Source organism: Salvelinus alpinus, chromosome 11, assembly GCF_045679555.1.
Source record: "Salvelinus alpinus chromosome 11, SLU_Salpinus.1, whole genome shotgun sequence".
Classification (NCBI taxonomy): Eukaryota; Metazoa; Chordata; class Actinopteri; order Salmoniformes; family Salmonidae; genus Salvelinus; species Salvelinus alpinus.
The window spans coordinates 68033449-68060166 of NC_092096.1; the positions used below are offsets into that span (position 1 = coordinate 68033449).

General features: G+C 44.4%; 1 protein-coding gene across 2 annotated transcripts in view; it reads left to right on the forward strand.

The window, feature by feature from the left end:
- The first annotated feature begins 1875 nt into the window (after positions 1 to 1875).
- adam19a (ADAM metallopeptidase domain 19a) overlaps positions 1876 to 26718 on the forward strand; it is a 216165-nt gene continuing 191322 nt past the window's right edge. For both annotated transcript variants that reach the window (XM_071334073.1, XM_071334074.1), the window contains exon 1: positions 1876 to 2125. In XM_071334073.1, the coding sequence (XP_071190174.1) occupies positions 1900 to 2125 (226 nt within the window). In that variant the 5' untranslated portion in view covers positions 1876 to 1899. The remainder of the gene's footprint in view (positions 2126 to 26718) is intronic.

The window sequence follows — 26718 nt, forward strand, 5'->3', positions numbered from 1 at the left end:
TTATTCTCATATAGTAGGGCTTATTCTCATATCGTAGGGCTTATTCTCATATCGTAGGGCTTATTCTCATTTCGTAGGGCTTATTCTCATATAGTAAGGCTTATTCTCATATCGTAAGGCTTATTCTCATATAGTAAGGCTCATTCTCATATCGTGAGGCTTATTCTCATATCGTGAGGCTTATTCTCATATCGTGAGGCTTATTCTCATATCGTGAGGCTTATTCTCATATCGTAAGGCTTCTTCTCATATCGTGAGGCTTATTCTCATATCATAAGGCTCATTCTCATATCGTGAGGCTTATTCTCATATCGTGAGGCTTATTCTCATATCGTAGGGCTTATTCTCATATCGTGAGGCTTATTCTCATATCGTGAGGCCTATTCTTATATCGTAAGGTTTATTCTCATATCGTGAGGCTTATTCTCATATAGAAGGGCTTATTCTCATATCGTAAGGCTTATTTTCATATAGTAGGGCTTATTCTCATATAGTAGGGCTTATTCTCATATAGTAGGGCTTATTCTCATATAGTAAGGTTTATTCTCATATCGTGAGGCTTATTCTCATATAGTAGGGCTTATTCTCATATTGTAAGGCTTATTTTCATATAGTAGGGCTTATTCTCATATAGTAGGGCTTATTCTCATATAGTAGGGCTTATTCTCATATAGTAATGCTTATTTTCATATAGTAGGGCTTATTTTCATATAGTAGGGCTTATTCTCATATAGTAGGGCTTATTCTCATATAGTAGGGCTTATTCTCATATTGTAAGGCTTATTTTCATATAGTAGGGCTTATTCTTATATAGTAGGGCTTATTCTCATATAGTAGGGCTTATTCTCATATAGTAATGCTTATTCTCAAATATAGTAGGGCTTATTCTCAAATCGTGAGGCTTATACTCATATAGTAAGGCTTATTCTCATATAGTAGGGCTTATTCTCATATAGTAATGCTTATTCTCATATAGTAGGGCTTATTCTCATATCATGAGGCTTATTCTCATATAGTAAGGCTTATTCTCATATAGTAAGGCTTATTCTCATATCATAAGGCTTATTCTCATATCGTAAAGCTTATTCTCATATAGTAAGGCTTATTCTCACATCGTAAAGCTTATTCTCACATCGTAAGGCTTATTCTCATATCGTGAGGCTTATTCTCATAGAGTAAGGCTTATTCTCATATAGTAAGGCTTATTCTCATAGGATTGAGATATCTTGTTTTCTTCTTTCTCTGTTTCTTTGGCAGATAAACATGATTTGAGTTGGTGAATAAATTGTGCGTGGGCCTTAGCTATAGCTATAGACAATGCCTTTGCCCACAGATCAATAGTTCAATAGTTCACACTTAATGGGTCTGAATCTATTCCTATTTACTTGCTTGGTCAACCCTAGTGGGTCAAACGCTGGCTATCTGACTCACTAAATAGACATCATCAATGGATGACTTGGTTGTTGTTACTGTATTTTTTATTTAACTAGGCAAGTCTGTTAAGAACAAATTCTTATTTACAATGACGGCCTACCGGGGAACAGCGGGTTAACTGCCTTGTTCAGGGGCAGAACGACAGATTTTTACCATGTCAGCTCGGTGATTCGATCCAGCAACCTTTCGGTTACTGGCCCAAACGCTGCCGCCCCTTTGTATGAGGGGCTCAGGACAAGTATATTTTATCTAGACACGTTTACATGTTCCTAATATAATCCATGGGCTCATGCACAAATCTCATATGATTAATTATAACTGACAGACATCCTTTCAACTGAAGATACTTTTTGATGGACAATTAAGCCGGTAATTTTACTGAAGCGCATCTTTCTGACAACCGGGAAACAGGGGCTGGGGCTGGGGCTGGGCTCGCGGTCTTAATCAGATCCATTTCTTGTTTTGATGCGTGCGCCGCTCCGGAGTCAAAGCAGAGAGAGCGAGGGGAATCAGTGCGAGCGAAGAACGGGAGGACGGATAACGGTACCGAGGACAACAGGGATGTACAGCAAACATAGGCAGAAAAATGCCCAAATATCACCGGCACAATGTGGACGTTCGCTTATTATGTTGTCTTTGCTACTACTGAATGGCATACTGGAAAGTGCACACGGAGATACCCGAGGACAAGGTAAAGACATAAAAGAAAGACACTCGCCTTTGTAGCATAGCCTACTTACAAAGTTATTTTCCTCTTGTCTATCTACCAGTTGCGTGTGGTGTGGCAGCACGCGAGCATTGTTGGATAAGACGTTTGCTTTCGTGATAGAAAACAAAACGACTGGATATATTTTCTTATTGTTTTGTTGACGTGTTCTGTTTGTGTCCAACTCCTGTGTTTTAAAACGTGACGACGAACTGAAGGCTAATGTCAGCGATACAACTTCCCTCGGAGTGGTTTGAATTCTACAGAATAATGTCCATAAAAGGAAGAGCGTTGAGACGAGTAGCTTATAATGAATAGGTAGTCTACAGTACAATGTGGCATTTATGGTTATAACCATGCCAACACCTTATTAATAACACCATGTTCATTTTTTGTAAAAGTGGCAACTCATAAAATATTATAGTTGTTTGAAAGTGACTGTTCCTTTTTAGGTGATAATAGATATTTTGAACTTCGCTGATAGTGACTTTAAAGAGTATTTGGGCTCGGGGGTTCAATACTGTGTATTTTAATATCCTGAAATGAACCATAAAGTTTAATGGAATATGTACAGTTATATCACAATTATTCCTACAGCAAGTTAAATAGAAAATCACACTGGGAGTCATATAATTGAACTGCACCAGGTCAATAGAGGTAAATTAGCTATATTCAATCAAATCCTGCATGATGATTTCCAGGAAAATGGGGAAAAGGGCAGTCTAGTTTCATTGTAGTTCACACTGAGTAGATGAGTAGCCTCTATGAATGTAATGTGGGTATTATTTCAGTGCAGGAGGAATGCAGTTTCTTGACATGCAGCTCAAACCTGGTTAAAGTACAACTCCACCCCAAAACGATCTTTTGGTCCATTGTTGATATAATGCCAAAATGTTTTGCATGTATGATACAAAATACATAATACTGGCTGTATTTCTGTATTTTGAAAGTTAGATATCTTGAAAACTTGTTTGCCGACATGCAAAACATTTTGGGATTATATCAACAATGGACTAATGAAACCAATACCAAGATATATTTTTGGGCTGGAATTTACCTTTAACTTTTTACTGCAGTGAGCTAAATCAGGGTCACACAGAGTGTTTATTGGTAATCTTAAACAAATCTACTTTGAAACAAAAGTATCCACCTCACACACACATGGTTATGGGCATAAAAAAGGAAGACACATGTACCATGTCAGATATAGAATTGAAATATATGACATTTTGAGTTTGCATCCCAATATTACAATGAATATACATCACAGAAGACTGAAATATAACAACATTGTTTGACTTAGAAACACTGTATTTTCATCTGTTTTTTAAAATGTTTTTATAATGTTAATTAATTATGAAATTATGAAAAATATTAATAACATTCCACCCATGAGGCCACTAGGACTTTTGACTGCAGGAAAGAGCAACTGGGTTTGATTGAATACCACCCTTTCTATAAGTCTTTAGATTACTATTGTATGGCTCCAGATATGATTTTTAGACCATATTGCCTAGCCCTATCTAGATTTTCTCACATTTACGGCCCATTCACGATATATATCTTGATAAAAAAAAAAAAAAAGTTTTCTCAAAATAAGCGTTGTTGTAGAATTAGAGGTAAAATACACTGCATTTCAAACAGTCAGCTATAATCTAATGATTTCAGGGCTTGTGAAGTTATACCAAGGCTAAATTTAAGCCTTCCACATCCATAAGACCCACTAATAATTAAATAATTTTATAAAAATTGTTTTACCTACTTTTTTCCCCTCAATAATCACTGATCTGGCTTTCAAATCTGTCTATAAAAATGCCCTTTTTGTTACAAATGTAACTATAACCATGCAGAATACAAATTCACTAATAATGACTTACTTATTATAGCAGGCATTAGGCTATAGACAATTAACACAGGGCTCATCAACGATCTCTAAAGCCCACATGCTAGTGATTAGGGGTGGCAGGTAACCTAGTGGTTAGAGTGTTGGACTAGTAACCGAAAGGTTGCAAGATCGAATGCCTAAGCTGACAAGGTCAAATTCAGTCGTTCTGCCCCTGAACACTGTTCCTATGCTATCATTGAAAATAAGAATTTGTTCTTAACTGGCTTGCCTCGTCAAATAAAGTAAAAAATAATTATCCAGATTATCTTTATATTTCAAGTTTAGCCAACTTGGATCTATTTAGTAGCTAACAAGGTTGAACAGTTGCATTGTTATGAGCACACCCATTCTGTCTCCGAACGGTTTGAAAAGCCTGTCCACTTTGTTCAGATGTTGAAATCAAGTGGCTTCCCTTATTTCTCAGAATGAGAACGAGTTGCCAATTCCTAATATAATTGTGTCTTATGAGTGTTCCACATTTATAAAACACAGACTAGGCAGCTAGTATAACAGACTGACTAAAATGCTGTACGTGGTATCCCAATGCCACTCGCGACAAACTGAGCATTCATTTCTCAGAATCAATGTTCATTTATACTCTCATTTTAGTAGTGTCTGCTCTGCGCGCAATTTCAGTAGTCGAGACATAAACAATGATATCGTGAGAAAAGTTTCCTTCTCCACTATTACAGTAAAACAATGTCTCAATGTGTTTTGGTGTCCATTTGACCGATTCTGTTCGACCAAACCTCAAATGCAAATAGTGGGTTGAAACAGCTTGTCAGAGAGGAAGATGTGGTCTCTTAACATGGTTGGCGTGAGAGGAAGGGGAGGGGCTTGGTGTGTAAACCATAGAGGAAGATGTGATCTCTTAACATGGTTGGCGTGAGAGGAAGGGGAGGGGCTTGGTGTGTAAACCATAGAGGAAGATGTGGTCTCTTAACATGGTTGGCGTGAGAGGAAGGGGAGGGGCTTGGTGTGTAAACCAGAGAGGAAGATGTGGTCTCTTAACATGGTTGGCGTGAGAGGAAGGGGAGGGGCTTGGTGTGTAAACCAGAGAAGAAGATGTGGTCTCTTAACATGGTTGGCGTGAGAGGAAGGGGAGGGGCTTGGTGTGTAAACCAGAGAGGAAGATGTGGTCTCTTAACATGGTTGGCGTGAGAGGAAGGGGAGGGGCTTGGTGTGTAAACCAGAGAGGAAGATGTGGTCTCTTAACATGGTTGGCGTGAGAGGAAGGGGAGGGGCTTGGTGTGTAAACCATAGAGGAAGATGTGGTCTCTTAACATGGTTGGCGTGAGAGGAAGGGGAGGGGCTTGGTGTGTAAACCAGAGAGGAAGATGTGGTCTCTTAACATGGTTGGCGTGAGAGGAAGGGGAGGGGCTTGGTGTGTAAACCAGAGAAGAAGATGTGGTCTCTTAACATGGTTGGCGTGAGAGGAAGGGGAGGGGCTTGGTGTGTAAACCATAGAGGAAGATGTGATCTCTTAACATGGTTGGCGTGAGAGGAAGGGGAGGGGCTTGGTGTGTAAACCATAGAGGAAGATGTGGTCTCTTAACATGGTTGGCGTGAGAGGAAGGGGAGGGGCTTGGTGTGTAAACCATAGAGGAAGATGTGGTCTCTTAACATGGTTGGCGTGAGAGGAAGGGGAGGGGCTTGGTGTGTAAACCATAGAGGAAGATGTGGTCTCTTAACATGGTTGGCGTGAGAGGAAGGGGAGGGGCTTGGTGTGTAAACCATAGAGGAAGATGTGGTCTCTTAACATGGTTGGCGTGAGAGGAAGGGGAGGGGCTTGGTGTGTAAACCAGAGAGGAAGATGTGGTCTCTTAACATGGTTGGCGTGAGAGGAAGGGGAGGGGCTTGGTGTGTAAACCAGAGAAGAAGATGTGGTCTCTTAACATGGTTGGCGTGAGAGGAAGGGGAGGGGCTTGGTGTGTAAACCATAGAGGAAGATGTGGTCTCTTAACATGGTTGGCGTGAGAGGAAGGGGAGGGGCTTGGTGTGTAAACCATAGAGGAAGATGTGGTCTCTTAACATGGTTGGCGTGAGAGGAAGGGGAGGGGCTTGGTGTGTAAACCAGAGAGGAAGATGTGGTCTCTTAACATGGTTGGCGTGAGAGGAAGGGGAGGGGCTTGGTGTGTAAACCATAGAGGAAGATGTGGTCTCTTAACATGGTTGGCGTGAGAGGAAGGGGAGGGGCTTGGTGTGTAAACCAGAGAGGAAGATGTGGTCTCTTAACATGGTTGGCGTGAGAGGAAGGGGAGGGGCTTGGTGTGTAAACCAGAGAAGAAGATGTGGTCTCTTAACATGGTTGGCGTGAGAGGAAGGGGAGGGGCTTGGTGTGTAAACCAGAGAGGAAGATGTGGTCTCTTAACATGGTTGGCGTGAGAGGAAGGGGAGGGGCTTGGTGTGTAAACCAGAGAGGAAGATGTGGTCTCTTAACATGGTTGGCGTGAGAGGAAGGGGAGGGGCTTGGTGTGTAAACCAGAGAGGAAGATGTGGTCTCTTAACATGGTTGGCGTGAGAGGAAGGGGAGGGGCTTGGTGTGTAAACCAGAGAAGAAGATGTGGTCTCTTAACATGGTTGGCGTGAGAGGAAGGGGAGGGGCTTAGTGTGTAAACCATAGAGGAAGATGTGGTCTCTTAACATGGTTGGCGTGAGAGGAAGGGGAGGGGCTTGGTGTGTAAACCATAGAGGAAGATGTGGTCTCTTAACATGGTTGGCGTGAGAGGAAGGGGAGGGGCTTGGTGTGTAAACCATAGAGGAAGATGTGGTCTCTTAACATGGTTGGCGTGAGAGGAAGGGGAGGGGCTTGGTGTGTAAACCATAGAGGAAGATGTGGTCTCTTAACATGGTTGGTGTGAGAGGAAGGGGAGGGGCTTGGTGTGTAAACCATAGAAGAAGAGGGCGAAGCAAGAGGGTTCCCTCTCGCAAAAATCTGTCCAAAATAAACCCAATGCGTTTCTATGGCTTATTTTGAACCTAAATTTGTCACCTGCCTTAACGCCTTTGGGACAACAACTCCCATTGTTAGGGCGGAGACGTGCATCTCGTCATTACATACAGATCTCTGGTGTCAATGGGAAGGTGCACACAGCACAGAGGAGCCAATGAGACGAGACCAAACATGAGAACAAGCGGACATAAAGGCTCATAAAAACGAAAAATAAATACATTTGAGAACATCGCAAACAAACATACATTCTAATTAACCGAATTAATTCGATATATCATCCAGCCCTAGTTCCAGACACAGAACAGAAAAAACACAGTCCATGTATCTCTGTCACCAGTTACACCAGTCTGATGCTCACCGTTGGGGGGTGGAGAATTTCCTCCCGTCACTTGTAAAGCAGATAGCCTAGTGGTTAGAGCGTTGGGCAAGTAACCGAAAGGTTGGTGGATGGAATCCCCGAGCTGACAAGGTAAAAATCTGTCGTTCTGCCCCTGAACAAGGCAGTTAACCCACTGTTCCCCGGGCGCCAAAGACGTGGATGTTGATCAAAGCGGCTTCCGCACCTTTCTGATTCAGAGCGGTCTTTTGTTTAGACATGTAGCTAGCTAGCTAACTAAACAATTAACCATAATCCCAACTCATAACGTTACTACCCTCCATGAATCTGCAGGTAGCTAACCAACCAGGTTCAATGTCAGCTAGCTAGCTAACATTAGGCTATAACTAGCAATGTAAATGGCTCTGAGATGCGAATAATATTACTACACAGATCATACACATACCGTTAACTAGCTAGCTAACAGTAAACTTTAACTTGAAATGTATAATTACTTTATGACGAAATTAAAATCTGTAATATCTGAAAATGTAGCTAGCTAGACTATCTTACCGGTATACATCGATGGACTCTTCTCCCTCTCTGTCACGGATGCCACGGTTGCCCTTAGTTTGAAGATGTAATCCGGAGACAGGTGTTTTATACAACAGCCTTCTGTGTGTTCTCTTTTCGACACCCTCTGCAAATTTGCAATCAAACGCCAGAATTTTCTCCATCTCCTTAGCTATCATACTCTAATAACACCGGGCATTCCACTGACTTTAAAACTCGGTCCTCCAGAAAGTGGAGAGCAACACTTAGAATGGATTATCTACACATACTGAGCAGCTCATGTTACAGACAGAAGTGTGCTACATGGCAGACCAATCAGAACTCATCTCTTGGCATGTCCAGCCCATCCATTATCTCAGCCAATCATGGCTAGTGGGAAAGTTCCCGTCTTTTTCCGTGGCTAAACCAACTAGGCTCGTTATTTAACTATTTTATTTGTATTTACAGATGGCATACAAGTTTGTTATTAATAAGGAACATGAAAGTTCACATTTTCCAGAAGGCATTTCATTTTGATAAAAAAAATTACGTTTACGTTCAAATGCTGATCCTGTGAAGTAGTGACGCGTGTCATACGCCTAGTTTCCTGAAACAAGTCACAGATGCAGAACATAGCCAATCAAAATAAACATTCTACCATGTTAATTTTTTGCGAAACCTTTTTGATTCTGAGTTCGGACATAATGAAGTTTGTATGTGAAACCTATTTCTAAGATGCATACTTTTCAGTTTTTCCCGAACTCACTTCAGTCGTGCGCGTAAGAGGGAGGCTAGCGCTACCGCTGCTGGCACATGCGCAGATCAAATACACCTCTGGAACGCCGATTAAGCTGTCCTGATAATTCTAAAGGTTGCTCAGAAAACCAGGTGTTTTAATCGGCATATGCTTACTTAAATTTGGGCTGTACACCGATTTAAGAAAAGAGTAAAGCGTTTACATGACTATTTCCGTATTCGGCCAACTGCCGTAATCAGTTTAAAATCACATTCTAAGTGTGCGTGTAAACGTACTCATAGAGAGAGATTGTATAGTCACACTGGTTCCATTGCTTAGATCTCGGGGCGGAAACAAATCTAATTCCAACGCTATACGTCTCGTAGCAAAGCTAATTCAAGTCATGTCGGACAATTTTGGAGGGAGGAGATGAGACTGTGATCTAATCTGTCAAAATCAACAAAGGTTTATACAGAGACCCTTGGTCGGGATGTGGCAGGGGACTTTAATAATAAAATGTTTAAAAAAAACGACATTCAATTTGTTTCTCCACCTTTTATGTCAAACCACAACTAATGCATTTGAAACAAGCTATTTTCTCTCAGTTATCATCAACCAGTACTCTTCTCTCTTATTTTGTCCAAGCTAGCTGTCACTTAATTGCCTTATTAGTTCTTGTTAGTCAACCCATCTTGATCCCCGTGCTAACTGCTAACTTTCACTCGACTTCAGCCTCCACTTAGGGAGTAAATACTAATAATCTCTTATCCATCATTGTGCTTTTCAAATTGATTTCCACTCAGCAGTTACTTACAACACATGTGCCTTGTTTCCGTGCATTTACAGCAAGACCTATTTACAAAGTACTGTATCAGTCCTGACTGCTGTCCACACGCTCCGCCTTTCAGGGCCTCGACCCGGGAACTTGAGGAAGATGTAACGGGATGAGAGCTCTCAGAGAGAGAGAGAGCGAAAAGGGGAGAGAGAGAGTGTTGGTTTAACTTCCACGGAAGAGGAAGAGGAGGACGGAGGAGTAGGAGGCAGAGTTTTATTCACCCTTCTCTGAATAGCTCAACTTCCATTAGTCGCCCGCTCCTATACGCTATGTATTTCACCTCTTTTTCTCTCTCCGTCCTTTTGCTAACTACAAACATGCAGTCGGTTTGACCGTAGGTTCCCTCTCCAAAAGTTTGATATGTGGACTATAACACGGCGACATGCCCCTTTTTAGTCCACCCACTGATGGAAGCCTTTTTAGTCCGCTGTGTGGGATCCTTTTAGTGTCAGTATTCATAGCCCAACTGTTATGTTTATGTATTGCATAGCCACTGTGTGTAGGGTAGTTTAACAGTGTGTAGGGGGAAGTTTAACAGTGTGTAGGGTAGTTTAACCGTGTGTAGGGGGAAGTTTAACAGTGTGTAGGGTAGTTTAACTGTGTGTAGGGGGAAGTTTAACAGTGTGTAGGGTAGTTTAACCGTGTGTAGGGGGAAGTTTAACAGTGTGTGGGGGATAGTTTAAAAGTACAGTGCATGAAACTATTCAGACCCTTTTACTTTTTCCACATTTTGTTACTTTAAAGCCTTACTCTAAATGTATTACATTGTTTTTTCCCCTCATCAATCTACACACAATACCCCATAATGACATCTCAATACCCCATAATGACATCTCAATACCCCATAATGACATCTCAATACCCCATAATGACATCTCAATACCCCATAATGACATCTCAATACCCCATAATGACATCACAATACCCCATAATGACATCTCAATACCCCATAATGACATCTCAATACCCCATAATGACATCACAATACCCCATAATGACATCTCAATACCCCATAATGACATCACAATACCCCATAATGACATCTCAATACCCCATAATGACATCACAATACCCCATAATGACATCACAATACCCCATAATGGCATCTCAATACCCCATAATGACATCACAATACCCCATAATGACATCACACTACCCCATAATGACATCACAATACCCCATAATGACATCACAATACCCCACAATGACATCACAATACCCCATAATGACATCTCAATACCCCATAATGACATCACAATACCCCATAATGACATCACAATACCCCATAATGACATCACAATACCCCATAATGACATCACAATACCCCATAATGACATCTCAATACCCCATAATGACATCACAATACCCCATAATGACATCACAATACCCCATAATGACATCTCAATACCCCATAATGACATCACAATACCCCATAATGACATCACAATACCCCATAATGACATCACAATACCCCATAATGGCATCTCAATACCCCATAATGGCATCACAATACCCCATAATGACATCACAATACCCCATAATGACATCACAATACCCCATAATGACATCTCAATACCCCATAATGACATCACAATACCCCATAATGACATCACAATACCCCATAATGACATCTCAATACCCCATAATGACATCTCAATACCCCATAATGACATCACAATACCCCATAATGACATCTCAATACCCCATAATGACATCACAATACCCCATAATGACATCACAATACCCCATAATGACATCTCAATACCCCATAATGACATCTCAATACCCCATAATGACATCACAATACCCCATAATGACATCACAATACCCCATAATGACATCACAATACCCCATAATGACATCTCAATACCCCATAATGACATCACAATACCCCATAATGACATCACAATACCCCATTAAGACAAAGCAGAAACAGGTTTTTAGAAACATCACATTTACATAAGTATTTAGACCCTTTACTGAGTACTTTGTTGAAGCAGCGATTACAGCATTCTTCTGTGCAGATCCTCTCAAGCTCTGTCAGGTTGGATAGGGAGCGTCAATGCACAGCCATTTTCAGGTTTCTCCGGAGAGACGTTCAGAGGACATTCAGAGACTTGCCCCAAAGCCACTCCTGCGTTGTCTTGGCTGTGTGCTTAGGGTCGTTGTCCTGTTGGAGGGTGAACCTTCGCCCCCAGTCTGAGGTCCTGAGCTCTCTGGAGCAGGTTTCTTCAAGGATCTCTCTGTACTTTGATCCGTTCATCATTCCCTCGATCCTGACTAGTCTCCCAGTACCTGCCGCTGAAAAACATCCCCACAGCCTGATGCTGCCACCCCCATGCTTCACCGTAGGGATGGTGCCAGATTCCCTCCAGATGTGACGCTTGGCATTCAAGCCAAAGAGTTCAATCTTGGTTTCATCAGACCAAAGAATCTTGTTTCTCATGGTCTGTCTTTTAGGTGCCTTTTGACAAACTCCATGCGGGCTGTCATGTGCCTTTTCCTCACAAGTGGCTTCCATCTGGCCACTCTACCAGAAAGGCCTGATTGGTGGAGTGCTGCAGAGATGGTTGTCTGTCTGGAAGGTTCTCCCATCTGCACAGAGGATCTCTGGAGCTCTGTCAGAGTGACCATCGGGTTCTTGGTCACCTCCCTGACCAAGACCCCTCTCCCCCGAATGCTCAGTTTGGCCGGGCAGCCAGCTCTAGGAAGAGTCTTGGTGGTTCCAAACTTCTTCCATTTTTGAATGATGAAGGCCACTGTGTTTTTGGGGACCTTCAATCCTGCAGAAATGTTTAGGTACCCTTCCCTAGATCTGTGCCTCGACACAATCCTGTTTCGGAGCTCTACGAACAATTCCTTCAACCTCATGGCTTGGTTTTTGCTCTGACATGCACTGTCAACTGTGGGACCTTATATAGACAGGTGTGTGCCTTTCCAAATCATGTCCATTCAATTGAATTTACCACAGGTGAACTCCAATCAAGTTGTAGAAACATCTCAAGGATGATCAATGGAAACAGGATGCACCTGAGCCCAATTTCAGATCTCATAGCAAAGGGTCTGAATACTTATGTAAATAAGGTATTTCTGTTTAGATTTTTTTATAAATTAGTAAACATTTCTACAATTGTGTGTAGATTGATGAGGATTTATTTTTTTTTAATCCATTTTAGTATAAGACTGTAACGTAGCAAAATGTGGAAAAAGTCAAGGGGTCCTTTCCGAATGCACTGTATGTAGGGGAGTTAAACAGTGTGTAGGAGAGATGAACAGTGTGTAGGGGAGTTGAACAGTGTGTAGGGGAGTTGAACAGTGTGTAGGGGAGTTGAACAGTGTGTAGGGGAGTATAACAGTGTGTAGGGGAGTTGAACAGTGTGTAGGGGAGTTGAACAGTGTGTAGGGGAGATGAACAGTGTGTAGGGGAGTTTAACAGTGTGTAGGGGAGTTGAACAGTGTGTAGGGGAGTATAACAGTGTGTAGGGGAGTTGAACAGTGTGTAGGGGAGTATAACAGTGTGTAGGGGAGTATAACAGTGTGTAGGGGAGTATGAACAGTGTGTAGGGGAGTTGAACAGTGTGTAGGGGAGATGAACAGTGTGTAGGGGAGTTTAACAGTGTGTAGGGGAGTTGAACAGTGTGTAGGGGAGTATAACAGTGTGTAGGGGAGTTGAACAGTGTGTAGGGGAGTTTAACAGTGTGTAGGGGAGTATAACAGTGTGTAGGGGAGTATAACAGTGTGTAGGGGAGTTGAACAGTGTGTAGGGGAGATGAACAGTGTGTAGGGGAGTTTAACAGTGTGTAGGGGAGTTGAACAGTGTGTAGGGGAGTATAACAGTGTGTAGGGGAGTTGAACAGTGTGTAGGGGAGTATAACAGTGTGTAGGGGAGTATAACAGTGTGTAGGGGAGTATAACAGTGTGTAGGGGAGTTGAACAGTGTGTAGGGGAGATGAACAGTGTGTAGGGGAGTTTAACAGTGTGTAGGGGAGTTGAACAGTGTGTAGGGGAGTTGAACAGTGTGTAGGGGAGTTGAACAGTGTGTAGGGGAGTATAACAGTGTGTAGGGGAGTATAACAGTGTGTAGGGGAGTATAACAGTGTGTAGGGGAGTTGAACAGTGTGTAGGGGAGATGAACAGTGTGTAGGGGAGTTGAACAGTGTGTAGGGGAGTTGAACAGTGTGTAGGGGAGTTGAACAGTGTGTAGGGGAGTATAACAGTGTGTAGGGGAGTATAACAGTGTGTAGGGGAGTATAACAGTGTGTAGGGGAGTTGAACAGTGTGTAGGGGAGATGAACAGTGTGTAGGGGAGTTTAACAGTGTGTAGGGGAGTTGAACAGTGTGTAGGGGAGTATAACAGTGTGTAGGGGAGTTGAACAGTGTGTAGGGGAGTATAACAGTGTGTAGGGGAGTATAACAGTGTGTAGGGGAGTTGAACAGTGTGTAGGGGAGATGAACAGTGTGTAGGGGAGATGAACAGTGTGTAGGGGAGTATAACAGTGTGTAGGGGAGTATAACAGTGTGTAGGGGAGTATAACAGTGTGTAGGGGAGTTTAACAGTGTGTAGGGGAGTTTAACAGTGTGTAGGGGAGTTTAACAGTGTGTGGGGGAGTTTAACAGTGTGTAGGGGAGTTGAACAGTGTGTAGGGGAGTTTGATAGTGTGTAGGGGAGTTGAACAGTGTGTAGGGGAGTATAACAGTGTGTAGGGGAGTTGAACAGTGTGTAGGGGAGATGAACAGTGTGTAGGGGAGATGAACAGTGTGTAGGGGGGAGTACATACTTAGAAAAAAAGGTGCTATCTAGAACCAAAAAGGGCTCGTCGGCTGTCCCCATAGGAGGACCCTTTGAAGAATCCCTTTTGGTTCCAGGTATAACCATGTTGGGTTCCATGTAGAACCCTTTCCATATAGGGTTTTACATGGATCCCAAAAGAGTTATACCTGGAACTAAAAAGTGTTCTACCTGGAACCAAAAGAGTTCTACCTGGAACTAAAAAGGGTTCTACCTGGAACCAAAAGAGTTCTACCTGGAAAAGGGTTCTACCTGGAACTTAAAAGGGTTCTCCTATGGGGACAGCTTCAGAACCCCTTTGGAAACCGTTTTTGTTAGAGTGTACATCTATTTCTAAAAGCCTTATATCAGGATATGTAGCCCGCTGTGATGCCCCATGCACGGCCTCCATCCCTGTATTTGTTCTCGCGGTTCAAGGAAAGTTTCCATCCACTCGAGAGATGAACTGGATTTCAACCCTTCTCTTACACAACAGATAATCACACTATAACGGTATTGGAGGAGGATGATGTGTCAGTAGTTATTTAAACCATTACCAAGTTATATAACCTGAGTGCTTGAGAGGAGGCTATATTCTCCCATCAATACTATTTTCCGGTTCCCACTGTCAAATTTGGACTAAAGCCACACGGCTTTACAGCGCAAAACTTCCATAGGTCTTTTTCAGATTGGCTTTGTAGTTTGTTATTACAGTGAGACCTACACATTGCCCTGTAGAGTTGAACCTATCCAGCCATTATCCTGGCGCACACACACACGCACACACACACACACACACACACACACACACACACACACACACACACACACACACACACACACACACACACACACACACACACACACACACACACACACACACACACACACACACACACACACACACACACACACACACACAAGCATACACACACAAGCATACACACACACACACACACACACACACACACACACACACACACACACACACCAGTGGTGAAGCTCCATTGCTACAGTCTCTTAAGGAAAGTTTCATTGAGAAAAGGAGGTGAGCAAAGAGCCGTGGGCTCTCGTTAAGCAATGTCAGGGTAGACAAGAAGCCACTTTCCCTTTGGAGCACACTTTACTTTGGCCGATGAGTTTGAGCACTTGAATATCATGGATGGCGAGAAGAGGCCAGAAGCCAGAAACACCACCTTGTTTACATGCCCTCTGCATTGACTCTGAGTGGGAGAGTACACTCTGTACCCATAGGAGAACCCCTTTTGGTTCCAGGTAGAACCCTTTTTGGTTCCAGGTAGAACCCTTTTTGGTTCCAGGTAGAACCCTTTTACCCTTTTTGGTTCCGGGTAGAACCCTTTTTGGTTCCAGGTAGAACCCTTTTACCCTTTTTGGTTCCAGGTAGAACCCTTTTGCGTTCCATGTAGAAAGGGTCCTAGATTGAACCCAAAAGGATTCTACCTTGAACCAAAATAGTTCTACATGGAACCAAAAAGAGATCTTCAAAGGGTTCTCCTATGGGGACAGCCAAATAACCCTTTTAGGTTCTAAATAGCACAATTTTTCTAAGCGTGTAGACATGCTGACTCGCTGAGAGAAGCGGGGCTGTCCTCCTGCTTCCGTTCCAAACGGCCTCATTTGTCTGCTACACAGAGCCAGAGAGAAACGGGGGCTGTTGGAAGATCCATGGCCCGGGGTGGTGGGAATGGAACGCCAGGCAGCAGATCATCCTCCTCTCCTCCCACCTCCAGCGCCTCCACACTCCTCCCACCTCCATCCCCTATTCATCCACCATACCCGTTTTCTCCTCCAACGCCTCCACACCCCTCTCACCTCCACCCCCTATTCATCCACCATACCCCGTCTTCTCCCGCAACACCTCCTGCCTCACCCCCTTACTCCCCCGACATACACCGTTTCACAGAGAGACCCAGGCAGAGAGACCCAGGCAGAGAGACCCAGGCAGAGAGACCCAGGCAGAGAGACCCCGACAGAGAGACCCAGGCAGAGAGACCCAGACAGAGAGACCCAGACAGAGAGACCCAGGCAGAGAGACCCAGGCAGAGAGACCCAGGCAGAGAGACTCAGGCAGAGAGACCCAGGCAGAGAGACTCAGGCAGAGAGACTCAGGCAGAGAGACTCAGGCAGAGAGACCCAGGCAGAGAGACCCAGACAGAGAGACCCAGGCAGAGAGACCCAGACAGAGAGACCCAGGCAGAGAGACCCAGGCAGAGAGACTCAGGCAGAGAGACCCAGGCAGAGAGATCCAGGCAGAGAGACTCAGGCAGAGAGACTCAGGCAGAGAGACTTAGGCAGAGAGACCCAGACAGAGAGACCCAGGCAGAGAGACCCAGACAGAGAGACCCAGACAGAGAGACCCAGGCAGAGAGACCCAGGCAGAGAGACCCAGGCAGAGAGACCCAGGCAGAGAGACCCAGACAGAGAGACCCAGACAGAGAGACCCAGGCAGAGAGACTCAGGCAGAGAGACCCAGGCAGAGAGACCCAGGCAGAGAGACCCAGGCAGAGAGACCCAGGCAGAGAGACCCAGGCAGAGAGACCCAGACAGAGAGACCCAGGCAGAGAGACCCAGGCAGAGAGACCCAGGCAGAGAGACCCAGACAGAGAGACCCAGACAGAGAGACACAGGCAGACAGACCCAGGCAGAGAGACCCAGACAGAGAGACCCAGGCAGAGAGAGCAGGGAATTGTGGACCGTTATCTGATGCCATTTTGCCAGAAACTTCGTATCAGCGAACATGTGCTGTGTGCTCTCAGTTCTTTCTCCTCGGTGGCCTTTGTGGAGCGATGGGTAACGATGCTTCGTGGGCGACCGTTGTTGATGTGTGCAGAGGGTCCCTGGTTCGCGCCCGTGTCGGGGCGAGGGGACGACGTAAAGTTATACTGTTACATTGGTACGCTGGTTATGCACCTGAGGGAAAGAAGGAGCAAAGGAGAGACGGGGAGAGGAGAAAAATCACTGGGAACAGAATGGGATTCCACATGCATGATTTGCAATAGGGCAGTGTAGCGAACAAGACAGGATGAAAGCTGCCATTATGTCTTATCGCCTGTTCTGCAGTTTGTGCCATACAGATATTGCCGGAAAAAGAGTTGTGTCAAACAATGTGTAAATGCATGGACATTAGTGTGAAGGATCCAGATCTGAGATAACAAGTTGATTTTCCCCTCAGAAGTTAGTGACCATGGAGCCTCTCTATACAGATACTGTCCGTAAGGAAGATGGAATGTTCACACAGTCTGTGATATTCATCTCTCCCCTCTGCTCTCTCTCTCTCACTCTCTCTCTCTTCTATCTCACACGCCGCAGGAAGACCTGTCAGATATATGTCACCTCTCTCATTGTTTTCCCTCTAAAGCCCTTAGCGACAGCTTGCTGGGTTAACAGAGAGACCCAGGCAGAGTGGAGGCTTCATTGGAGTATCCTCTTGCTTCCTCTCTCTTCCTGCTTCTTCATGGTCCCCTGTGGGTTAGAGAGAAAACATTAGGAGAGACGTAGAGGGTGATAGGAGAGATAAAACCCTGGGAAGTAGAGGGTGATAGGAGAGATTAAACACTGAGACGTAGAGGGTGATGGGAGAGATAAAACACTGAGAGATGTAGAGGGTGATAGGAGAGATAAAACACTGGGAGGTGTAGAGGGTGATAGGAGAGATAAAACACTGAGAGATGTAGAGGGTGATAGGAGAGATAAAACACTGGGATGTAGAGGGTGATAGGAGAGATAAAACACTGAGATGTAGAGGGTGATAGGAGAGATAAAACACTGGGATGTAGAGGGTGATAGGAGAGATAAAACACTGAGATGTAGAGGGTGATATGAGAGATAAAACACTGGGATGTAGAAGGTGATAGGAGAGATAAAACACTGAGATATAGAGGGTGATAGGAGAGATAAAACACTGGGAAGTAGAGGGTGATAGGAGAGATAAAACACTGAGATGTAGAGGGTGATAGGAGAGATAAAACACTGGGATGTAGAGGGTGATAGGAGAGATAAAACACTGAGAGAGATATAGAGGGTGATAGGAGAGATAAAACACTGGGATGTAGAGGGTGATAGGAGAGATAAAACACTGGGATGTAGAGGGTGATAGGAGAGATAAAACACTGGGATGTAGAGGGTGATAGGAGAGATAAAACACTGAGAGAGATATAGAGGGTGATGGGAGAGATAAAACACTGGGATGTAGAGGGTGATAGGAGAGATAAAACACTGGGATGTAGAGGGTGATAGGAGAGATAAAACACTGAGAGAGATATAGAGGGTGATGGGAGAGATAAAACACTGGGATGTAGAGGGTGATAGGAGAGATAAAACACTGGGATGTAGAGGGTGATAGGAGAGATAAAACACTGAGAGATGTAGAGGGTGATAGGAGAGATAAAACACTGAGAGATGTAGAGGGTGATAGGAGAGATAAAACACTGAGATATAGAGGGTGATAGGAGAGATAAAACACTGAGATATAGAGGGTGATAGGAGAGATAAAACACTGAGAACTGTAGAGGGTGATATGAGAGATAAAACACTAAAATGTAGAGGGTGATAGGAGAGATTAAACACTGAGATGTAGAGGGTGATAGGAGAGATAAAACACTGGGATGTAGAGGGTGATAGGAGAGATAAAACACTGAGAGGTGTAGAGGGTGATAGGAGAGATAAAACACTGAGATGTAGAGGGTGATAGGAGAGATAAAACACTGAGAGATGTAGAGGGTGATAGGAGAGATAAAACACTGAGAGATGTAGAGGGTGATAGGAGAGATAAAACACTGGGATGTAGAGGGTGATAGGAGAAATCAAACACTGACAAGGTAATAAGAGAGAGAGAAAGAAAGTAGTCAGATAGGTTTAGGCATTTGAGAGAGAGAGACAGAGAGAGAGACAGAGAGAGCGTAAAAGTAAAATGCAAAACACCAAATCATGCACGCGGAGCAGAATTTGGCTGATACCTGCTAATTATCAAAATCCAGAAAAGAGCCGTTAAATTCTACAACCACCTAAAAGGAAGCAATTCCCAAATCTTCCATAACAAAGCCATCACCTACAGAGAGATGAACATGGAGAAGAGTCCCCTAAGCAAGCTGGTCCTGGGGCTCTGTTCATAAACACAAACAGACCCCACAGATCCCCAGGACAGCAACACAATTAGACCCAACCAAATCATGAGAAAACAAAAAGAGAATTACTTGACACATTGGAAATAATTTACCAAAAAACAGAGCAAACTAGAATGATATTTGGCCCTAAACAGAGAGTACACAGTGGCAGAAAACCTGACCACTGTGACTGACCCAAAATTATGGAAAGCTTTGACTATGTACAGACTCAGTGAGCATAGCCTTGCTATTGAGAAAGGCCACTGAAGGCAGACTTGGCTCTCAAGAGAAGACAAGCTATGTGCACACTGCCCACAAAATGAGGTGGAAACTGAGCTGCACTTCCTAACCTCCTGCCCAATGTATGACCATATTAGAGACACATATTTCCCTCAGATTACACAGATCCACAAAGAGTTCAAAATCAAATCCAATTTTGATAAACTCCCATATCCATTGGCTGAAATACCACAGTGTGCCATCATAGCAGCAAGATTTGTGACCTGTTGCCACAAGAAAAGGGCAAACAGTGAAGAACAAACACCATTGTAAATACAACCTATATTTATATTTATTTATTTTCCCTTTTGTACTTTAACTATTTGTACATCATTACAACACTGTATATAGACATAATATGATATTTGTAATGTCTTTATTCTTTTGGAACTTTTGTGAGTAGAATGTTTACTGTAAATGTTTTATTGTTTATTTCACTTTTGAATATAATCTTTTTCACTTGCTTTGGCAATGTAAACACATGTTTCCCATGCCAATAAAGCCCTTAATTTGAAATTGAATTGAGAGAAGGAGAATAGTAAGATGTGTTTAGGTATGTGAGAAACAGGGAGCGAGAGAGAGAGAGTAGTAAGAGGGAACAGGAGCATGTAGGGCAGGCAGTGGAGCAGGTGGTTGGGGGGACAGGAGCATGTTGGGTAGGCAGTGGAGCAGGTGGTTGGGGAGACAGGAGCATGTTGGGTAGGCAGTGGAGCAGGTGGTTGGGGAGACAGGAACATGTTGGGTAGGCAGTGGAGCAGGTGGTTGGGGGGACAGGAGCATGTTGGGTAGGCAGTGGAGCAGGTGGTTGGGGAGACAAGAGCATGTTGGGTAGGCAGTGGAGCAGGTGGTTGGGGAGACAGGAGCATGTTGGGTAGGCAGTGGAGCAGGTGGTTGGGGGGACAGGAGCATGTTGGGTAGGCAGTGGAGCAGGTGGTTGGGGAGACAGGAGCATGTTGGGTAGGCAGTGGAGCAGGTGGTTGGGGGGACAGGAGCATGTTGGGTAGGTAGTGGAGCAGGTGGTTGGGGAGACAGGAGCATGTAGGGTAGGCAGTGGAGCAGGTGGTTGGGGGGACAGGAGCATGTTGGGTAGGCAGTGGAGCAGGTGGTTGGGGAGACAGGAGCATGTTGGGTAGGCAGTGGAGCAGGTGGTTGGGGGAGACAGGAGCTTGTAGGGTAGGCAGTGGAGCAGGTGGTTGGGGAGACAGGAGCATGTTGGGTAGGCAGTGGAGCAGGTGGTTGGGGGGACAGGAGCATGTTGGGTAGGCAGTAGAGCAGGTGGTTGGGGGGAACAGGAGCTTGTAGGGTAGGCAGTGGAGCAGGTGGTTGGGGAGACAGGAGCATGTTGGGTAGGCAGTGGATCAGGTGGTTGAGGAGACAGGAGCATGTTGGGTAGGCAGTGGAGCAGGTGGTTGAGGAGACAGGAGCATGTTGGGTAGGCAGTGGAGCAGGTGGTTGGGGAGACAGGAGCATGTTGGGTAGTCAGTGGAGCAGGTGGTTGGGGGGACAGGAGCATGTTGGGTAGGCAGTGGAGCAGGTGGTTGGGGAGACAGGAGCATGTTGGGTAGGCAGTGGAGCAGGTGGTTGGGGAGACAGGAGCATGTTGGGTAGGCAGTGGAGCAGGTGGTTGGGGGGACAGGAGCATGTTGGGTAGGCAGTGGAGCAGGTGGTTGGGGGGACAGGAGCATGTTGGGTAGGCAGTGGAGCAGGTGGTTGGGGAGACAGGAGCATGTTGGGTAGGCAGTGGAGCAGGTGGTTGGGGGGACAGGAGCATGTTGGGTAGGCAGTGGAGCAGGTGGTTGGGGGGACAGGAGCATGTTGGGTAGGCAGTGGAGCAGGTGGTTGGGGGGGACAGGAGCATGTTGGGTAGGCAGTGGAGCAGGTGGTTGGGGGGACAGGAGCATGTTGGGTAGGCAGTGGAGCAGGTGGTTGGGGAGACAGGAGCATGTTGGGTAGGCAGTGGAGCAGGTGGTTGGGGGGACAGGAGCATGTTGGGTAGGCAGTGGAGCAGGTGGTTGGGGAGACAGGAGCATGTTGGGTAGGCAGTGGAGCAGGTGGTTGGGGGGACAGGAGCATGTTCGGTAGGCAGTGGAGCAGGTGGTTGGGGGGACAGGAGCATGTTGGGTAGGCAGTGGAGCAGGTGGTTGAGGGGACAGGAGCATGTTGGGTAGGCAGTGGAGCAGGTGGTTGGGGAGACAGGAGCATGTTGGGTAGGCAGTGGAGCAGGTGGTTGGGGGGACAGGAGCATGTTGGGTAGGCAGTGGAGCAGGTGGTTGGGGAGACAGGAGCATGTTGGGTAGGCAGTGGAGCAGGTGGTTGGGGGGACAGGAGCATGTTGGTTGGGCAGTGGAGCAGGTGGTTGGGGAGACAAGAGCATGTTGGGTAGGCAGTGGAGCAGGTGGTTGGGGGGACAGGAGCATGTTGGGTAGGCAGTGGAGCAGGCAGTTCTCCTCATTTCATGGTACTTTAAACTAGATGTTACTTCTACAATCTGGCCTGTCCAAGTCCATTCTGTCAAACCAAAAAGGACTGGGTTTGGCTAGCAGCGCTCTCCTTCAGCAGACTCAGTTGACTACAAACAAACAAAAAAATATACAAAAAAGTTTCCCTGCTGTATAATTTTGTTGTTTTCTGTCATTCCCCGCATAGTCCATTAGGTCTAAATTGTGTACTGCAGAAAGCATTGCTGGTAATGAACTCTGCCTGTGTGCTGCAGATGATTACAAATGAGTGAATCGTCATTATTCTGAATCACATGGACTGAGCAGGCTGTGAGTCAGCACAAGGCAGGGTCATTTTTAGGCTGAAAGAAATGTCTTGAAGCAATCCAACGCCGCAGCCATGGGAAGAATATATATATATATTTTTTCCTCTGATTTTCTTTTTCTGGCACTGGTCTTGATTTGAAAGTTAGATTTTCAAAAACAGTGTTAGCATGGGTCACTGGAGTGAGTGTCTAGTCTAGCGAGGGGATGATCAAATTGTATTGGTCACAATGCGCCGTATACAACAGGTGTGGACCGTGAAATGCTTACTTACGAGCCCTTAACCAACAATGCAGAGTAAAAAAATAAAAAGCATTAAGTAATAAAAATTTACTCAATAAATGAAAAGGAGAAATAGTAACGCAATACAAATAACAATAACGAGGCTCAAAAATGTTTTCTTTTCAACCATTATGGTGGGTTTATGACCATTCACATATATAAGTATGTTATAATGGAATACTTTATATTAGATTAATCAGTCAAGTAAAACCACTGCATAAACATGTATTTAAATCATTACATTGTAATTGCATTCAGATCAGATAGTCACGCCTGCTCCCGCTCTCTGGCGCTCGACGGCGCCAGGCTGCCCTTCATTACGCACACCTGTCACCATCATTACGCGCAGCGGCGCAGTTTTGGACTCACCTGGACTCCCATTACTTTGTTGATTACCCCGTCTATATCTGTCTGCTCCTCACTTTTTCCCCCCCCTGTGTCAGCATTGATGTCGTTATTTCCCCCCTGTCCCAGACGCTGGTCCCGTTCTGTTTCATGTCCGTTGTTTATTAAATCTTCACTCCCTCTACCTGCTGCTCGTCTCCAGCGTCGATCCTCACACAGATAGTAACAGCATTGAGGAAACACAGAAGCCATTTTGTGCGTCAATCAATTTAGGTCGTCTCAGTTTGGGTGAATACGGTCACTTTGGCTGTTACCTTTGTCTTTTGACCCAAACTCACTGACTACGGTCAAAGCGACGCCTAGACCTCCAATAACGACACTCCTCTGTGACATATGTCAAGAGAAACTATCCTATCCTGTCTGTCCTCCTCTGGGATATTCTCAACTACATACAGTGGGGAGAACAAGTATTTGATACACTGCCGATTTTGCAGATTTTCCTACTTACAAAGCATGTAGAGGTCTGTAATTTTTATCATAGGTACACTTCAACTGTGAGAGACGGAATCTAAAACAAAAATCCCGAAAATCACATTGTATGATTTTTAAGTAATTAATTAGCATTTTATTGCATGACATAAGTATTTGATACATCAGAAAAGCAGAACTTAATATTTGGTACAGAATCCTTTGTTTGCAATTACAGAGATCATACGTTTCCTGTAGTTCTTGACCAGGTTTGCACACACTGCAGCAGGGATTTTGGCCCACTCCTCCATACAGACCTTCTCCAGATCCTTCAGGTTTCGGGGCTGTCGCTGGGCAATACGGACTTTCAGCTCCCTCCAAAGATTTTCTATTGGGTTCAGGTCTGGAGACTGGCTAGGCCACTCCAGGACCTTGAGATACTTCTTACGGAGCCACTCCTTAGTTGCCCTGGCTGTGTGTTTCGGGTCGTTGTCATGCTGGAAGACCCAGCCACGACCCATCATCAATGCTCTTACTGAGGGAAGGAGGTTGTTGGCTAAGATCTCGCAATACATGGCCCCATCCATCCTCCCCTCAATACGGTGCAGTCGTCCTGTCCCCTTTGCAGAAAAGCATCCCCAAAGAATGATGTTTCCACCTCCATGCTTCACGGTTGGGATGGTGTTCTTGGGGTTGTACTCATCCTTCTTCTTCCTCCAAACACGGCGAGTGGAGTTTAGACCAAAAAGCTCTATTTTTGAATCATCAAACCACATGACCTTCTCCCATTCCTCCTCTGGATCATCCAGATGGTCATTGGCAAACTTCAGACGGGCCTGGACATGCGCCTGCTTGAGCAGGGGGACCTTGTGTGCGCTGCAGGATTTTAATCCATGACGGCGTAGTGTGTTACTAATGGTTTTCTTTGAGACTGTGGTCCCAGCTCTCTTCAGGTCATTGACCAGGTCCTGCCGTGTAGTTCTGGGCTGATCCCTCACCTTCCTCATGATCATTGATGCCCCACGAGGTGAGATCTTGCATGGAGCCCCAGACCGAGGGTGATTGACCATCATCTTGAACTTCTTCTATTTTCTTCTATTTTCTAATAATTGCACCAACAGTTGTTGCCTTCTCACCAAGCTGCTTGCCTATTGTCCTGTAGCCCATCCCAGCCTTGTGCAGGTCTACAATTTTATCCCTGATGTCCTTACACAGCTCTCTGGTCTTGGCCATTGTGGAGAGGTTGGAGTCTGTTTGATTGAGTGTGTGGACAGGTGTCTTTTATACAGGTAACGAGTTCAAACAGAAGCAGTTAATACAGGTAATGAGTGGAGAACAGGAGGGCTTCTTAAAGAAAAACTAACAGGTCTGTGAGAGCCGGAATTCTTACTGGTTGGTAGGTGATCAAATACTTATGTCATGCAATAAAATGCAAATGAATTACTTAAAAATCATACAATGTGATTTTCTGGATTTTTGTTTTAGATTCCGTCTCTCACAGTTGAAGTGTACCTATGATAAAAATTACAGACCTCTACATGCTTTGTAAGTAGGAAAACCTGCAAAATCGGCAGTGTATCAAATACTTGTTCTCCCCACTGTATGTGACTTGTTTCAGGAGACTAGGCGTATGTCGCAAGTCACGACATCACAGGAGAGGTATTTGAACGTTTATTTAAAAAAAAATTATAATCAAAATGCGTTTCTTTTGTCAGAAATGCCTTCTTGAACATTTTAACTTTCATGTGCCTTAATACCAAACTTGTATGCCATCTGTAAATATGAATAAAGTTTTTAAATAAACATTTAATTGTATTCCATCTGTAAATACGAATAAAGTTGTTAAATAACATTTAACTGTATGCCATCTGTAAGTACGAATAAAGTTTAAGAAAAAGTTAGGAACCTTCCTGTTGGCCATGATTGGCTGAGATAATGAATGGGCTGGAATTGCCGAGAGATGAGTTTCGGATTGGTCCGCCGTGTAGCATCTTCTGTCTATAAAATGAGCTGCTTGTTATGTGTAGATAATCCTTTCTACTGCAGTTTGAAAGATATAACGTTAGCCGTGGAGAACTACAAATGTGTCGCTACTGTTCTCAATAACATTGCTACCCTGACTTTATCAGGCGCTATCGACAAAGGTCTGTAGGAAAAAGGTTGTGATGGACTACCTCTCAGGAGGACGATAGTACCGTGCTAACTCTCTCTGATTCTGAAAATGAATCAAACGATAGGAATCAGAGTGTCTTGACACAACAGGCCAAGCTGTACAAACAAAACGGAAACTACACAGGACGTCTTATTTAATGAAAGGGGTTGCAGTCTACCCGTGAAGCGTTCATCCATGAATACGGGTAAGAGTCTATCTACATGTTCAGATATTATACGCTTCTAATTTTGTCAGAAAGTTGTTTTAATTGCAAGTTAAAGCTTACTGTTAGCTAGCTAGCTAGCTAAAATTAAGTGGCTGTTCTCGCTGGCTAACATTACGTGTATGATCTGTGTAGTAATATTATCTCAGAAAGCCATTTGCATTGCTAGTTATAGCCTAATGTTAGCTAGCTAACTAGCTAACATTGAACCTATTTGGTTAACTTTAGCTAGCTATGACAATCAGTTTGTATTGCTAGTACTCTATGGATTGGGGTTAATTGTTTAGCTAACTAGCTAGCTACATGTCTAATCAAAAGACTTTGCCAGATGATTACATGATCCATCAAGTTAGCCAGGTGTGTCTGACGGTGATTACGGCTATCTGTTGTATAATAATGCAAAAATATTTGTATCTGGAATTTGTCTTTCAGCATCAGTAGAACACGCCTGACTCTCCTCCACCAGTCATACAATGAGAATGGTCTATTGCCTCCCATCAAAAAGAGAGCTGGCCCAAGCAAGCACTTGTTCAGAGTAAGCGGTCTGTCTACCAGAAGATGGTTGCTGACCACCTGTCAAGACCACCTGTCAAGACCTGCAGCTGTCTTTGGGGGGCCCTACGGACCAGTAAGAAAAGACATCAGGATGCATTACAGCTTTGGTTTTGATCAACAAGTAAGCAACATTTCCTCCTTTACACTGATTAAGGACATAGATAGATAGATGTCCACAATTTTCTTATTATTTTTTAAAATAAAAAACCCCCACTATATACACTACCGTTCAAAAGTTTGGAGTCACTTAGAAAAGTCCTGGCTTTCGAAGTGACTCCAAACTTTTGAACGGTAGTGTATATAGTGTTTTTTTTAATTTATTTTTTTTATATAAGAAAATTGTG